This window comes from Triturus cristatus, chromosome 1_2 (assembly GCF_964204655.1).
Source record: "Triturus cristatus chromosome 1_2, aTriCri1.1, whole genome shotgun sequence".
Classification (NCBI taxonomy): Eukaryota; Metazoa; Chordata; class Amphibia; order Caudata; family Salamandridae; genus Triturus; species Triturus cristatus.
Genome location: NC_140580.1, coordinates 1,173,769,972 through 1,173,787,826, shown reverse-complemented (window position 1 = coordinate 1,173,787,826; position 17,855 = coordinate 1,173,769,972). Strand labels below are relative to the sequence as shown.

General features: G+C 45.5%; 1 protein-coding gene across 4 annotated transcripts in view; it reads left to right on the top strand.

Annotated features, from left to right (window-relative positions):
• MIGA2 (mitoguardin 2) overlaps nucleotides 1-7,270 on the top strand; it is a 109,912-nt gene extending 102,642 nt beyond the window's left edge. For all 4 annotated transcript variants that reach the window (XM_085614018.1, XM_085614016.1, XM_085614020.1 and 1 more), the window contains exons 15-16: nucleotides 1,620-1,736; nucleotides 2,473-7,270. In XM_085614018.1, the coding sequence (XP_085470144.1) occupies nucleotides 1,620-1,736; nucleotides 2,473-2,670 (315 nt within the window). In that variant the 3' untranslated portion in view covers nucleotides 2,671-7,270. The remainder of the gene's footprint in view (nucleotides 1-1,619; nucleotides 1,737-2,472) is intronic.
• Nucleotides 7,271-17,855: the final 10,585 nt, after the last annotated feature.

The following is a 17,855-nucleotide window of genomic DNA, read 5'->3' as shown; positions in this document are numbered from 1 at the left end:
TACCTTTATCTGTTCCAGTATTATCTTAATTAGATACAACATACATGGACATCTGTTTCTGTTTCTCACAAAACTCTATCATTTCCGCACTATTGTCCAAAGGAGGAGTCACCTATCTCGTGACTTCCAAAGACTTCTTCCAAGGCAACTACAAAGTGCAAACATCCGGCCCCAACACCAGATGGCGATCTATGCACAGTGTGTGAATCTGCAGCTCTACATGCCAAGAACAGATGCATACTGGTAAGTAGCATTTTCCTTTCCTCCATAGGATAAGATTGACTGTTTTTCTTGGAAAGGTATTTTAGTGTTGATTTTGAAAACTTAAAGAAATTCTGTAAAATTGTACTAACTAACCAAAACAATTTTACTTACCTGTTTTCAGGACATGTCCCAGTGTAGTATCCAGGTATACTACACTGTGTAAGAAAAGTAATCTGAAAAGTAACTTACCTGTAATTTTATTAAAACTCCCATGCAAAGTATGTGTACTGTATTCTGAAAAGCATTGCATTATCAGTAACTCTACTGTAATCAAATCAAAGTACATTTACAATGCAAACTACTTACAAACTGCATTACTACTGTAAAGTATTTATTGCTTACCTGTTCCAGGCTTGCTTGCTTGTAGAAAATAAAATAACAAAGAATATTTTTATACAAAAACCATTGGTCTGATGTTCAGTCTTTGAGTGTGTGAAATCATTTGCTGATTGAGTATGTACAACAAATGCTTAAAAACTACCCTCTGATAAAGCCTTGCTGCTCGGCCACACTACCACAAATGGAGAGTAAGGTGCTTTCTAACTTTACATCTGCCTACCTTTAGTGTTCCACTGGACTCTGTGCACACTACACCTCACTTTGGTATTGTATATACAGAGCCAGCTTCCTACAATCACTTAATGACATCTTGCCACTATGTGTATCAAAATGGCTGACCACACTTACAAAGCATAGAGAATCTGCTCCAGGTTTCATATAGGTGCCCTGCTCATGAAGGGGCACCGCACACTTATAACCCAGCACCCTGCCTTCAGGATTGAAAGGCCTACTTTAGGGGTGACTTGCAGGTTTTAAGTGTAGTGACCTCAGATATAAGAAATCTTATATCTCTTGTAAGTGGTGCTAGCACCAACTCACACAGGTTGCTACTGCAGGCCTGTAGTCACAGTTTGAGTGGTCTCAATACATGCTGCAGCCCATGGGAGACCTCTGGTGTATCTGTGCCCTGGGTATCTTAGTTTCATATACTAGGGACTTCTAAGCGTACACCAGTAGCCAATTGTGGAGGTACAGAAGTACTTACCATAGTCCATTTAGGGAGGAAGCACAGAGACTGGGGTCCTGATTAGCAGGATCCCAGCCAGACTAGTCAAAAAGACATACTGACACCAGCAAAAAGCGGGGATAACCATGAACGCAGATCCTACTTTCCTACATCCATGGTTCCTCCTGCAGGAATGACTGGGTGTAGAACTTGTCACGTTCCAGTTTGGGAAAGGTGTAAAATGTCACGGTCCTAGTTCTCCTGCATGGGGTAGGAATAGACCAGCTCACACGGTCTGTTTTCCTGTGACGATCCTCCATAATAAGCTAACTTCTTTACTCTTTTGCAGGTTCCAGATGGTTTTATTTCTCATTTTTACTCCGTATCGGAGCATGTCAGCCCTGTCCTGGCCTTTGGATTTTTGGGACCAAAACAGCACCTACTGGAGATTTGCTCCTTCTTCAAAGTAAGATTTGACTTCCCTGAGTAGGAGGGTATACACGGGGTGTAGCTGTCTTTAGTGTAGAAGGGGCAGTGGCTGTGCAGCCCATGGGTGTTGGAGACTCCTGGCCCCCTCGTTGAGACTGTCTTTTACTGCCCGTGAGAAGGAGGAGGGCCTACATGGGGTGTAGCTGTCATTGGTGCGGAAGGGGCAGTGGCTGTGCGACTCAGGGGTGTTGGAGACTCCTGGCCCCCCAGTTGTGACTATCTTTTACTGCCCAGTGAGAAGGGCATTCCTCGTTTGCATTAGCGCACAAGTACTCTTACTCCATAGTGGGAATTTTAACAACTTTGATAATAATGCATCATGTGATAGATAGACTTCTTTCCCCTAATTTATTCAGTACCAGCATTGCGCAGGGCTGTATAACGGGGTGGTGCTGGGCAGCAGGGTGCAGCTGGGCACAAGGGGGTGGTGCCAAGCAATAGGAGGCAGCACTTTGGATGTTCATTTAAACATTCCAGGTGCGTTCATTTCTGTTGGACACACACACCTGACTCTGAGAGCCTAGAAAGAGCAAGCCCTGACTTGGGGTAAGCGCAGACTTCATTACGCGCACTTAGAGCCTTTCCCGTTATAGTTCCCTGTGCATCTCTTGTGTCTGGCTGCTCCAGCATGCCTTTCTTTATTTGTAATCTAAAAGTTCTGTGGAACCCAGGCAGAGCGTGTGTTTGACCTGTTGTCCTCTCTTCTCTTGCAGCACCAGATCATCCAGTACTTGAAAGATATGTTTGACCTCGATAAGGTGAGGTACACCACGGTGCAGTCGCTGGCTTCAGACATCCTGCAGCTCTCTCGTAGACGCAGCGAGATACTTCTTGGGTACCTGGGTATAGAACACCCAGCTGCAATGAATGGCTCTTTGCCCGCCCAACAGGAGGTGCCCAGCCTGAACTGATCCAAGGCGGGCGCAGACACCAGTGTGCACTTAGTGCCCGACAGAGTCTGCTGAGATCGTCTCAGACTGGAATTAAGACCAGTTCGATCCCAGCGGTGGGAGCAGGCCCGGCTGCTCCTGCACTCACTTTGTTTTAATCTTTTTTTTTTTTTTTATCATCCATCATGCTGTTGGTGCTGGGTGGCACTTGCACCTGGGAGGAGCACTGTGCCCTTGGACTCGTCGGGGGTGTACTGTAGGTGCCACTGGTTCCACGTCGCAGGTTGTAACTTCGTTTGTGTCATGTTCGATCCAACAATGTCCATCCATTGGTGTCCTTTGTTTTGTGACCAGTTTGCTCTCTGGAGCACAGCTTCACAGTGTGGAAGACCGAACGAATGAATTGACCCTGAAATGTGAAGACTGCACTCCTTCATCATGGCCTGGGACAGGAGTGAGCGCTGCTTCTGGAGTGAGCGCTGCTTCTGGAGTGGCACTTGCTGAATCCACAGGACAAGTGGTGTTAGCAGTTGTGCCACCTTAAGCTCTCTCACCACTGGTGCAACCATCGCTGCATGCAACAGGTCTTTCGCAAGGACTGTGCCGTGCCAAAGGGATCACCCTGCTCTCACATGCCTTCTCTGAAAGTGGGTCACTCACAGTGTGACCCGACATTGCACATTGCTATCTTTTCCTCAAGAGAACTTAAAATGAGTACTATTTTCCCACTAAACCGTTTGTTCCCCCAAAGGTGAAAGAAAACAATCAAATTCAGTGATTTTGTCCATTGAAGTTGAAGGCAAACAAACACCTCCCGAAGAGATGTGCTTATTTTGGGCTGTTATTCCTGGTTTGTCATCATTGGAATCCTATTTGTCTTTTTGGTATGCCTTAGTGTGTGCACTCCATGTACCCACCCCTTAGTGGAAAGAAAAAAAAGGTCCGGCTAAGACTCTGCCCCCCACCCCCCATACTGAGCCACGAGTATGGGGTGAGTGGCACACAATCATAGACAGGACATGCCTCTCCAAAGAATTACCCTTTAATTCTGTAATTATGTTTATGGGTATATCGTTGCTTTAAAATGGAGCATGCGAAGAAAATAAATAGTGAGTTCTTGGTGCACACGAACAACAGAAAGACTGGACACGTCTAAGGGTTGAAGACCAGGAAATCCACCAGACAAAGTTCTTCTCTTCAAGCTATTTGTGTCCAGTAGCCCTGCCCAGTCATGGGGTGTGTGACCACGTGGGAACAACCATTCGTCAAGCTGCTCTTGACTCACAGCTTTGCTTGTTGTTTGGTTCTGGTCTCTTATAGTCCTCTCGGCGGCGAGCATCAGCCAGGCACCATAGGGACGAGAACGTGTACAGTGGACCAATCTCAGGGCGTGGGGGCACAGTATCCGAGACAAAGCTTGCACTGCATGCTGGGACAGCCTGTGCCATAGTGTTTGGATCCTGAGCTGAGCTGCAGTACCACGCACCAGGCTGGGCTACAGTTTCTGGGGTTAGGCCTGTGTCATATCATTGACCCGGTCCTGCACGTCAATAAAGGTTAGCGAAACGTGTGACATAATATCCACACCAAGGTCTTTGGCACCATACCAGGGCCAGGGCGGAGCTTGTGCCAAGGCATCAGTGGTGAGGAACCACCCAATTGAGTTGTATTTGTTGCCACACAGCAGTCTTTTAGCCCAGCGATGTCTCAGCGTTGTGATTCTGAATCATTGAGAAATTAAAAATTACCAATACCAACGCATTCAACCTCCGAATGTAAACATTACCAGCCCTCTCGCAGTATATCAAGGTAGTGGCTGTCTGTACAAGAGATGTTTTTGAACTGGCCCTGCTATGTATGATGGTTTCTTGTTAAAGTCACATATTGTCGGCTGGTTCCTGGATGGGAAAGGGTAAAAGCGCCCTCCTCCCCCCCCATAAACATCGACGTTTGGCAAGACATCTGCGCCCCACCTCCAGATGGCCATGCCTGCTCTTCTGAAAGTGCTGCAAAAGCTCAGCTAGGTCTTGGGTTCAGTGAATGCTCAAGGGATGCAATGCAGCGGTCATTAGTAAACATAGCTGAAATACATCTGGTCGATAAGGTCATGTCTACACCACTTTTATATTATGGCATTACATTCACCTTAACCTTTGAAAAACTCTTGAAGGGGAGAAACTAGAGTAGTGGTTCGCCAGCCACTCCGAGTATGAACCTGTTGTGTCTGAGCGTCTCTTTATACAGGGCAGTAAGTGGCCTGATAACTATCTTTTCTACTGCGCTTCACAGTGGATGTATTTATTTTGCATTCATTATTTGCTCACTGTAACAATTTGTTTCCTAGGGAGATATTTAATGTGAAATGCTGAGTACTAACCAGCCAAGTACAAGTGACAATGGTTGAATGTTTGAATTCTGGGACTGTTTTTCGGGAATGTTTTTACATCCTTTATTTTTATATATTTATTTACCATGTTATGTGATTTTTCTCTGTGGCATGATGTGAAAGATAAGAATGTCGTTGACACTTGGCCCTCCTTGCTTGACATCATGAGGTGCCCCTAGTAAAAAGAGGTAGCCAGTTGGTGTGCTACTCTTGTGACACACTGAATAATAGATTGATCCCAAGAGGATGGTTGGAGAAACCTTTCCTGGTGGGGGCTTGGATAGACTTCGGCTTGGAGGAGGGAGAATGCTGGACGGACCTGAGCCAGAAGGGCTTGGATGAGCCTTGCCAAAGGTGCCTGGAAAGACCTGTGCCGAAGGAGCTTGGAAGCACCTTTCCTGGAGGGGCATAGATAAACTGTTTCCGGGGGTGGGGACTGGATAGACTGTTCCTGGAGGGGTTTGGAATTACCTCTCTCGAGAGGCCAGGATGTACTTGATCCAGTGGGGTTGTGTATATACCTGCTCCGGTGGAGTTGTGTGTACAAACCTAACCCAGTGGGGCTGTGTGTACAAACCTAACCCAGTAGGGTTGTGTGTACAAACCTGTCCTGGTAGGGTTGTGTGTACAAACCTGTCCCGGTGGGGGAAGTGTGCAAATCTTGCACAGTGGATTAGTGTTTACAGGTGGGCTTGTGTGTACACATTTATTCCAGTAGGGTAGTGTGTAGTGACCTGCCCTAGGTGGGGTGTGTTTACAAACCTGCCCTGGTGGGGTTTTGCATAGACCTGTCCCAGTGGGGTAGTGTGTATAGACCTATCCTGGTGGGGTTGTGTGTATAGACCTGCCCTGGTTGGGTTGTGAGTACAAATCTACCCCAGTAGGGTATTGTGTACAAATCTGCTAACGTGGGATATTGTATCTAGACCTGCCCTGGTGGGGTTTTGAATAGACCTGCCCCAGTGGGGTAGTGTGTATAGACCTTTCCTGGTGGGTGCTGCATACACCACATCTGGTGGGCCTGCACCTTCTTGCAGCATGGGTAGATAGACTTCCCTGGTGGGAAACCTGGATAGATGTGTCCTGGTGAGGCTGAGCAGAAAATGCTTCAAGGAAAGGGAGCTAGTTTTATGTGTCTTGGTGAAGCACTAGCTAGATCAGTTGTATTAACGTTCCTTAAAAGACACCTGTTGGTAATAGCCCTGGATTGGTCAGTCACAGTTGGTGGAGCCCCTGTGTGGGCCCCAGAGAGGCTGGTTTGGGTGGGTACTTTGCAACTACATACTATGGTGTGGTCCCATTGATACACTAGTTTGACCCTGAGCTGATCCGTCTAGATAGAGAACTAGGATAGATACTAACTATGCAGAAATCTAAGGTAGCCACACTGTGCAAGGCTTATTCGAGTCTGTTCCCTGCCCTGTCTGGATGTTCATCTGGTGGAGCTTGCCCCAAATACATTTCGTTTTTTTGTTTTCTGTCGCACTTTTTTCAGTTTATGGAATATAAACACAACTGAGGCTAATAGGTACCACCTTAGTGTTGTGGGATATGCTTCAATCAAATATTCAGGAGAGTGCTATTACAAGGGTTGACTTCAGCAGACAGTGGCTTTTAATTCACTGTGCAAGACATGGGAAGGGAATGAGATCAAACTAATCCCAGCCCTTCTTGAGCCTGCAATAGAAATTAATATCTTGGATCTAATACAACTGTTATTTCTGCTGCAAGAAATTCAAATGCCACTCTGCAATAAATTCTTGATGGGCACTGCTTGCAAGACAACCTTCTCTGTCTCACACTGACCCTCGTCAGCTGACTCATTGAACCTCCCCACCCTCCATGATTTCAAGGAGCAGCAGAACTGTGTCGCCCCACATAAACGCGAGCGGACCACTTTCCTGTAAGGTGAAAGATGGATCTGAAAGTTGATGGCACATAGGAGATGGTGCTTCTGTAGATGGATAGCGATGCTGTCCGGCTATATAAATAAATGGGGCAGTCGCAATACTGAACTTGCTTCACTCAGGCGTCCCGATATCTCGTCCTGACTGAAAAGTGTTCTCTGAATGTTCTGGTGCACCCTGGAGGGCTAACTCCTTAGTCCTCAACTCAGGAACCGGGTGTTCCATTTTAAATGTCTATTCCATTGCTAGCTGGTCTCCAGGTTTGCACCACCGCACATTTCTGTTTCTTGTAACTTGCATTAAATTCCTATTAAAATCACTGAATGAGTCTGCTTTTCAACTGTGTCCTTGTTTCTGATGGTTCTTGCGTGTTTGACCAAAATGCAGTTGTAGATTTTTCTCTAGTACATTTCCACCTTTCAGAGGCCAGAACGGGTCATGCAGTTAGTCTCCCAGGGATGTAAGCCCGAAGTGGTTTTGTGATGGGCCGCTTACAAAGAAGGTGATTGTAACCGATAGTAATATACTCTACTAGACTAACACAAGTAAAAAACATCTTATTTAGTAGTGGTTTGATAGTTAGAATATTCGACCTACTGTAACTTCTTTTGGGAGTTCTAAAATCATGTTTCACATTAAAAATATTCTTCAGTAGAAGAATATTGCACATAAGCTCTTTGGCGAACACTGGTCAAGATTTTAAATGTGCTTTTGGAAGTTGCTTTGATGCACGTCTTTTAAATAACCTGAGCTCTTCCGTAAAACACACAAAGGGAAATGGCTCAAAACTGTCTGCATTAAACGGCACCAAACGTGACACAATCTATTGTGACCACAGGTTTGATTAAGAATGATAATTAAATGAGGTCCAGGTTTGAAGCTATGTTGAAAGTTTGAATTTCTTTCAAACATATTTACTTTGTAAAAAATTGTGAGAACCTTAAGTTTAATATTCCAGAGGATAAAGGGAAAAACACATTTTTTTTTTTTTTAGACAATCGGAAATTAAATAAGGCGTCTGAAAGCAGACAATAAGGGAGCCAATACAAATAATGCAATATAATACTGTACACAAGAGTGTTTCTTCAACCCTATAACTGCTGAAGATTTTTCTCAAGTCCTGGACATGCCCTTCGACTGAAGAATCTGTTCGGGAAAGCATGTGGATGATGTTTTACATGGGATTAAAGCAGATGAGGAGATGGCATGTTCCCTAGGTACTCACCAACAGCGACGTTACCAGACCTTTCGTGGAAGAAAGGGGAGAGGTCAGTTCCAGCAGAGGCCTTTCTTTCAGTCCTACCGATACCAGCCCTATTCTCAACAGGGCTATAGACCATTGTACATCGGTCAGCAACAACCTTGGTTTCGAGCTTCCAACATTCCATACACCCAGCAATTTGCTCGACGTCGGCCTTCAGCACGAGGAAAGTCTCAAGACACCTCTAGACAAGAGTGACATTTTTCACACACCAGCCTCAGGGGATCCGTCATCTGTCCACTTTTTTCCATCAATGGAACACTATCACGAAGGACAAATGGGTGTTGGACATTATTCATTGATATCACACCCTGGACTTTGTCCAAGAGCCTCCTGGTCATCCACCTTACAAGAGGGTGCATCAACATCTTACTCTCTTAAAACAGGAGATTTCGACTCTTCTGTTTAATGGGCAATAGAGGGAGTTCCTTTCCAGCAATACTGAAAAGGTTTCTACTCCAATTTCGTCCTCATGAAGAAGAAATGCGGAAAATAGAGACAAATCATGAATCTCAGAAGACTAAAAATATATCAAGAAACAGCCTTTCAGAATACGATAGTTGGAAGAGATTTGCTTGTTGATAAACAAAGGGACTTTGACGTCTCTCGATCTCTCAGGTGCATATTTTCACATTCCAATTCACGTCAAACATTGTTAGTTCCAAAGGTTCGAGGTGGCAGTGTGCCATTATCGATTCACGGTCCTCCCTTTCGGCCTTTGTTCAGCCCCTGGGTATTCACAAAGTGCATGGCGCCAGTAGTGGCTTATCTGAGAAGCAAGGCCGCCAGGTCTTTCCCTACCTGAACGACTGGTTTGTAAAATGGTCCACGTTTACTCTGCAATGAAAATCTACTTTGGCTTGTCATCGGCTCTTTAAATCTCTGGGGCTGCAACTCAACATAGAAAAGTCATTTCTCATCCCAAGTCAAACAGTGATATTCCTTGGAGCAGTCTTGGACACCAAGGTAGCAAAGGCATATCCCACCTCAGATCGAAGGCACAAGATAATACAGATGCTGGCTCAACTTCGATCAAAAAAGTCTGCTTCAGTAAAAATATACAAGTCTATGCTGGTAATGCTTTCCTCGTGCATACCATTGATTCCAAATTGTTGATTGCATTTGAGGCTGCTTCAGGAAGAGCTGGATGTCCAGTGGTTTCAGGTTCACTGCTCTTTCAACACTTTCATTCTAATCACACGGGCAATGAAGAAGGCTCTGTCATGGTGGGGAAAAGAGCTCAATATTTCTCAAGGCCTATCCTTTGAGGCAACACGCCCCAGCTATATTATGACAACTGATGCCTCCCTGGACGGTTGGGGAGAGCATTTCCAAGACATGGAAATTCATGGAAAATGGTCTGTCCAAGAAGCACAGATGCATATAAATCTCCTAGAGTTGAGGGCAGTGTTTCTAGGGCTGCAAGTATTCCTTCCCAGAATTCAAGGTTCTCCTGTTCTGGTAAGAATGGACAACACCACAACAATGTTCTACCTGGCCAAGCAGTGGGATACCACATCTCGCATGCTATTGGTTCAAGCACAAGAAATTTGGAAGTAGTTGCAGAAGCACAAAATATCTCTGCAAGCAGAGCATGTCCCGGGCATAGACAACGAATGGGCAGATTCTCTCAGCAGAACAGACAGCAAATGCCACAAATGGGAACTGAATCAGGTGCAGCTGGAACAAGTATTCAAGGTGTGGGACACTCCAGAGTTAAATCTTTTTGCGACTCTGACCAACAAAAAATGTGTATGGTTTGCCAGCAGTTTTCCTCAGAAAAAATCTTGGGGGAATTCTCTCCACTTGCAGTGCTTATATGTTTCCACCGTTTCCTTTGATCCCAAGAGTAATATGCAAAAGGAAGAAGGATCCATGCCAGCTCATTTACGTAGCCCCTGCATGGCCAAGACAGTTTTAGTATTCGGAGCTCCTAATACAATTAATGTCACCACGCATTCGCTTTTGGTCATTAAACAATCTAGTCTCCATGAACAACAGAAAGATACTACACCCGCAAATAAGGTCTGAGTTTATCGGCATTGCGTCTCGACTATGAGTTTGCAGCTTTACATATTTCAGCAGAATGTAAATCCATCCTGCAACATTAAAGCGCTTTTCCCACAAATAAGGCTTATGCAGCAAAATGCAAGACATTCTGCCACTGGTGCAATAAGAAGGGCCTGCATCCTTTCCATTCTCCACCGGAACAGTTGTTGCCGTATCTCCTTCTTTTGGCAAATTCTGGATTGGGTGAACAAGCGTCACCTGAACAAGGGACGTCACCCTGAGCACAGCAAAGGCCCACGGAGATGTGGGTTAAAAGTAATGAACACCAGCCCTTGTCAAAAATGATTTGAATCAAAAATGGTGAAAAATTGGAATTTTAATATGCGTGGATCATTGATATTCAATAGTTCATATCAATCCATGATGCATCGATGTAGTGTAAATCACAAGGAAATCAAAACATGCATTTTGGAGTCCCCATGCATTTCGGGCTATCCAGCCCTTCGTCAGGGGCCAATTGTCTGCAAATAATCAGCGAGGATATAATGAGGAAACGGATACAGTCTGACAGCAAAACGGTGTGGAAAGTGGAAACTATACAAAGAGCATGCATCTTGCGAGGTTTCAAAATAATCTGAACCAAGCCTGTGGTGTCACAGAAGGTATAACCAATTCCTTATATCCCCGTGGTACAGCGCCGTGTCATAGGGTGAAAGATACATGAAGCTCAAATATATACGCCTTGGTGCAGAAAACCGATCGCCGAGCAGAGTGCACATAAACATCAAGACGTGTGTTTATGGTAGTGCAAGTGCTAAAGTTATAGTGAACGTGTGACTACATAAAGTGATGCCTGGTGACATAAAAAACAGTGAATGAAACGCTTACGTCCGGATGCAGGAAACCGGTCGCCGAGCCGAGTGCACATAAACGTAACAAACATTGGCATAGCCAATAGGTCTCGCCTTTGGGACCTTATAAGTGTTTAGCCATGCAACAGTTGCATAACTAAATACTTATAAGGTCCCAAAAGCGAGACCTATCGGCTATGCCGTGCGGCCGTGAAAGTGAAAGTAATCGCGGTCAAGTGCAGCGCGCGCACCCGCGCACATGCACTGTAGCTCTAGGCTGGCCTGGTAGCACTTTTTGGAGCCCTCTCAATAAGTCTCGCCAGACCAGCGCATGCGCTGGGTCAGGCGAGACCTAAAAACGTGCGCATACTGTAATGAATAAACGGCAGGTAATCTGCGGCCATTGTTAAAATTATGGTGTGCGTGTAACCACGTAAATTGCGGTGCCTGATAACAGAAAAAACGGTAAGCGAAACACTTACATAGGTCAAAGAACTTCCGCGTCTGCGGGAAGTCTGCAATATGTTCCCGCGGTGTGTGAGCCACTGTACTTGTGTGGGAGAGTCAAACAGTAAAAACGGACTGAGGTGAAGCCAAACGGGGCCGCCATCTTAGAATGTACGGTGAACATAACTGAGTGAACTAACTGAAGCTGGGCTCACGTTCCCGAGGAGTGAACTTCCACGGACACTGGGAAGGTCTCACACTTTCTTCTCCATTAGTACGGCACAGCTCCTGTCCGGTTCAGGGGCAGATATTGCCACAATAACCTGAAACTTTTCCTGTGCGGTTTAACTCCAGTAAATCTTCAATAATAATAACAACAACTTTATGGCCATCAATCATGTTTCAACTCTGTACCGAGAGATGAGTAACAGCTGGGATCTTCATCAGTAAAACAAGCTTACCTGATTCCAGACCTGGCCAGCGTTGCTCCCGTCTTCGCTCCAACGTCCTCCGACATAGTTCTGGATCTCGCCCGACTTCCCTTGACATCCGGTGAAGGTATTCCGGTTCCGGATATTCTGTCTTCCGCCATCCTGCAACAAAGGAGAAAATAAAAACAAGATTAACAAAGGGTTGCTTGGCACGCCTCAACTCGCACGGTAACACATTCAAAAGCTAGAAAAGACCGTTTTAATACTATTATTTTTGGAACCGAGTGGGATGCCCAGTCAAGAGGTGTGCGCAGGTTGGGATCCTATACTGTACTGCTATCATATTACACAAGTTGGTTAACTGCACCGGACTTCATTACATTAACATTTGTGTTTAACTCTCCGTGCTGGTCCTTTTCACTTGGTGCTACTACCTGCGCATTCCTGCCAGCCACCGCTAGGAGAGTCATCTGGGCAGTCCACAGTCCCGGTTCCGGCCGTGAGCAGAGGTCGCCGACTGGGACTATAAGCCCCAGCATTCTTAGCGGCGCGAACGCCGCCAACGCCGCCCACGCACGCTGCAAAGCACCAGGAGGCGCTTAAAGACAACGCAGGGCTCACGCGGCACGGGACGCGCGTGGGCGTGCCTGGGCCAAGGGCGGGTCTATCTGCGCCCGTCGGGGCCCGGAGGAGGCCGGGCTGGGCCATCCCTCGTTTAAGTGCACCCCCCAAATACATCAAGGTGAGTCAAAATCTATTGTACTTGTCACTATTACAAGCACTGATAAGCCTATAAGCATGGGGAAACGCAATGGAGGACCAAGTCTAAACCCACGGACTACGACAAGCATTGATAGTATGTTGGAGAGAGCAGTCAACATAGTCGTAAACGAAATAGAACTAACTGAGAGGCGCATGTCATTGGGTCTGGCAGCGCCACCATGCAGTCTCACTGTTGGGGAAGCCCTAGGCGACAATGATGATAATCCAAAGGCACTTAACATACAGACCGCAATGCCTAGTACTCAGCCGCTAATAAGATCTAATGACTGCAATAATGAGGAGGTATTGGCGGCACCCTGTAATTGCGCTTCGGATGGTGTTGCCCTTCCTATAATTACATCAACAGGTGCAATACGGAAAAGGAAGCCAACCAAACCAATTGTCTCTAAGAGGAAGCAACCGCCCCGTGTAACCCATCCCCGCACTGCTATTAGCGCATGGATTCAGGGCTCTGTAAACGCTCCCGACAGTGCCGTGGCTGATTTAGTAGCAGAGCCAACACAAACTAATGTAATAACTTGCTCCATCAGTACACAAACTGATGCTGTCGTGCCCTTCTCTACCAGCTGCGGACCGGGTGAGGTCTCAATCAATTTCATTATGGACACTGTATGCGAACGCTTTAAAGACATTGTGGACAAGAACTTTTCCACTCTTTGCCGACGATTAGATTATTTGGAGACACTGTCAGACAAGTTAAACTCCCAAATAATTGCCCTTAAAACTACTACACTACACAGACTGAATTCTAATCCTGTTAGTGTATCTACCAGTGGTCAGCAATCACAGGCACCAGTCATAACAGCCACGGCCCCTTTAGAAACCTGTGTCACTTGCCATAAAGTTAAAGAATGTTTTTTATCTAAATCTTTTGTAACTTATGATAAACAACCTAGCATAGGGCTAATGAGTCGCCCACCCGCCATTCCACCATGTGGGCCATTAGCGACACAAAATGCCCTAGTGAGCACTGCAGTGCGAATAAATTCGGGGAGTTTGAGGGTCAGCCCACATAGCATGCAGAACACAAAGTGGTGAAGTCCCTAGTTGCCCGAGCAGGGAATTGACAGAAGGAAGCAGGGAAGTCCTCAGTCTCCCCCCGGCAGCCTGCCCATATGTACTGGTTTTAGCTGGAGTACCTCCACTCAGAAATGAGCAAAAAGAATCTTGGGTCCAGTTGCGCAATAAATGTGCTGACTGGCTCGGAAAACATAAAGGACTGCGGGCAGCAAACATTAATGATATTATCATGGTACGAAGGGTAGGATGGGTTGGTATCGCCCCAAAGAACATCAGGGGTGATTGCATAGTAATTAACTTTAGAAAACCACCGTTGGTAAAAAAATTATTATTAACTATGGAGGAGCCTAACACAATGAACCCCACTCTTATTTGGTCATTTCCGCTGGGTTATTTTTATAAACCAGTGTTAGGGACTGTAACTTATGAGGCCCCTCCATTGACCACGCATAATAGGTTTTCTAGCCTGTCCGGCCTTGACAACCAGGACTGACTGGCCCTTTTACCATTATCTAACCCGACCATTCTCCTACCAGCTATGCCCGTAAGTCCAGGCCAAGATCTCCAACCTGCTGTTGAAAACAAATTTAACTTAAATATCTTGAGTTGGAATATTGCCGGCTTGACCTCAAAAATTGAATTGGATGAATGGGTAAAAACAGTTCAAGCCTATGACATCCGTATGCCGCAAGAAACCTGGGCAACACGAGAATTACATCAAGAAGGATTTGAATGTTATAATATGACTGCCCTCATTCCTAAGATCGGCCGCCCATCAGGCGGTCTTTCTATCTGAATTAAAATCTCCGCAGGTGGCAGTGTTAGGTTCCTAACAACTGACAATGACAAGTTTCAGGCGTTAATTTATATTCGAGGTGTTTCCATCTGTTTGATCAATTTTTATAATAATGATTTCTATACCATTCCAAATGGGAATTTTATAAACTTGTTTAATTTTATTTCAAATTTACAAAGGCAAAGGTTGTTTGACAGGTTAGCTGGTATTTGTCTAGGTGGCGACTTCAATGCGAGGATTCCTAGCAGTAACATTTTAGACAAGGATGGTATTTGTCTAGGTGGCGACTTCAATGCGAGGATTCCTAGCAGTAACATTTTAGACAAGGAACCCACTACAGATAAACGCCCATGTATTAGGGGGGCAGAACTGTTGATTCATTTGTCTAATTACAACTTAATAAATGTAATGGAAATTGTGGCTGTATCCCATAAAGATAGTCATATTATCCCAACATATAGAGGGCGAGGCTGTGCCTCCACTATTGACTGTGTTTATATCTCCCTCACTGGAAGATTGTTTGTTAAGGGCTGAGGTCTAACGAACTTTTCTGGGCGATCATAACCCTATTGCTATAACACTAAAAGTGGCCCCCAGGCCAAAATTTGTGAAAGAAAGTGGGGCTAGCAATTTAGTGCTTTCTACTGACAATCTAAGACTGGCCTGGCGAGGCGTTGATAACAACGACCTATTTCCTAGAATGATAATAGCTTTTCCAGGACTAATTGCTAGTTGTTTGTCACCAGTTGATCACAACCCTGAGGTAATTGATGCCTTTGTTCAACTGTGTGGGGGCATTAAACAAATATTATCTAGACCACTAACTGAGTCTAACCGGGGTCCATGCTGGTTTGATAGTGCTTGCTCTAGAGCTAATAGAGATCTCCGCGAGGCCCTTGTGATGAATCCTAGGGACTCGGTATTAGTAAAATCCTTGAGACACCAATACAAGTGCATCACGAAACAACGGAAAGAAGAGGTCCTAAAAGAAAGATGGGATAGCCTTGCGTGCGCTACCAAACTTAACAACGGGAATGGTTTTTGGTTAGCTGTGAAGGAGATGAGAACTGCAGGCTACCCATTAACTTCTATAAGCTGTACAATCTCCAGCGAAGCATGGGTATCCCATTTTTCAAAGATCTATCAAGCCACACCAAGGAATGAGGAATCATATAACTATCAAAGACCCTCTAGGATTGAGATATCCGTATCTGAAGTCGAGGGAGCCATACACCAAAGCTTGGGCAATAAAGCCCCTGGTCCCGACAGGCTACCGATAGATCTTATTAAACACAAACCTGTTTTTTGGGCACCCCTCTTATTGAATGTTTTTAATAATCTAACTGTTGCTCCAATTCCTTGCACATGGTCTACTAGTATTATTGTTCCTATTTTTAAAAAGGGCGATCGTTCCAACCCTAGCTGCTATAGACCAATCTCCCTGATCGATAATACACTAAAAATCCTTGGGAGAATCCTGTTCAGTAAGATTAGGTCCTGGGCCGAGGATGAACATATTTTAAATTCTTGTCAGTTAGGTTTAGAAGCAAAATAGGCACTGTAGAACAGTGCCTAAACCTTAACTTAATTATTGGTCAATATACCGTAGCACGCAAATCCCCTATTTACTTAGCCTTCATGGACCTTACTTCAGCTTTTGATTTTGTTAACAGGTCACACCTTTGGTCTATTCTCTTAAAATATGTGTTGGACGAAGTTTTAGTTAATTTTTTAGCGTACCTACATAGGGACTTAAAGGCCCGGGTGCGGGTTGGTCACACAGGCTATGACTATTGGCAGAGGGGTCAGGCAAGGGTGCGTATTGGCCCCTCTTTTATTCATTTTATATATTAATGATCTGCATGACTCCCTGTCTAAGCTCACTAATGATGTTGCCATCATTAATGGCAATATCCTACCCGCCTTATTATATGCGGATGATGGGCCGCTCACCAAATGCACTGCGCACTTTAACCCCTTCCCCGCTCATGACGGAGCCGCTCCGTCATGAGCCACGGTTGCCGTGTGCTCATGACGGAACGGTTCCGTCATGACACGCCCGTTGGCGGCCGCTCCGCCTACGCGGCGCTGTTTCCCCGCCTGTGCGGGGGGACAACGCAACTGGGCGGAGTCATGACGGAACCGTTCCGTCATGAGCACAGCCCAACCGTGGCTCATGACGGAGCCGCTCCGTCATGAGCACAGCGCCACCGCGCTGCCCCCCCGCACCCCCCAGCGCTGCGGCGGAATGTCCGCCGCAGCGAAGGGGTTAATACAGGGTTTCGTTGATTTTATGGCAGTTTTAGATCTTCGTACAAATTTTAACAAATCTTTTATAATGGCATGTGGCCCAAAAAAGCACCTTGTTAATTCAATCCCCATAGGCAACGAACGTTTACTAAGCACCCGCACTTTTCCTTATCTGGGGCTGATATTTGCAGCCAATGGTTCCTGGACTACTCATGTGGCACACAGCAGGGGAAAATTTGCAAAATCAATTAATTCGATATTGTCACTACCCCAACCGAAAAAAGTCGAGGTGGTACTACCTATTACCAAAATGTTTAAATTTCAGTGCATCCCTGTTGCAACCTATGGGGCGGAAGTTTGGGGCTTCACTGGTTGTAGTGGCATTCAGGGTGAGGAAAACAGATTCTGTAGGAAATTGCTGGGGGCCCCAATCTCCGCATCACAGTATATTTGCCATGGAGAGTTAAAATTGCCATATATCGAGGATTTTATTAGGGCATGACCTAGTATATTTTGGCTTAAAATTTGGCAGAACCCAGCAGCAATAGTTACAAGAAATATAATTTCTGACTGCCTGAAATGTGAAAAGGGGCTAGACATACCGTGGCTTTCTGCTGTGCGGGAAAGTCTAATCAGTGTAAACCTCGAACATATTTACTTAAACCCAACTAATATCGACGGTATAAGTAAAAAATCGCTTCAGGAGGTGTTATATGATAAGCCTGTGGCTCTAGAACTGTACTACATCGGCCACAGTAAGTACTGCTGGGGGTATCACTAATATGGCTGCTCGGGGAACAAGGAGCAATACAATGGCCTGTAGAGGGTTGGTTACTGGCACTTTAGACAATTTTATCATTAGAGCAAACTCAGTGATTGACCAGGGTATTATTCTCATGGAGCGCAGAGTATCTCAGGACCTAGCAATGGCTAAACGATCTTCCTTGGGCCACCTTGCCAATGCTAGGACACCTGTGCACAACAATCATACTAATACCACCTGCGTTCCAGCCCTGGTACATGCTCCCCAGGATGATGGCCACACCTCTTCAACTATAGGCTCC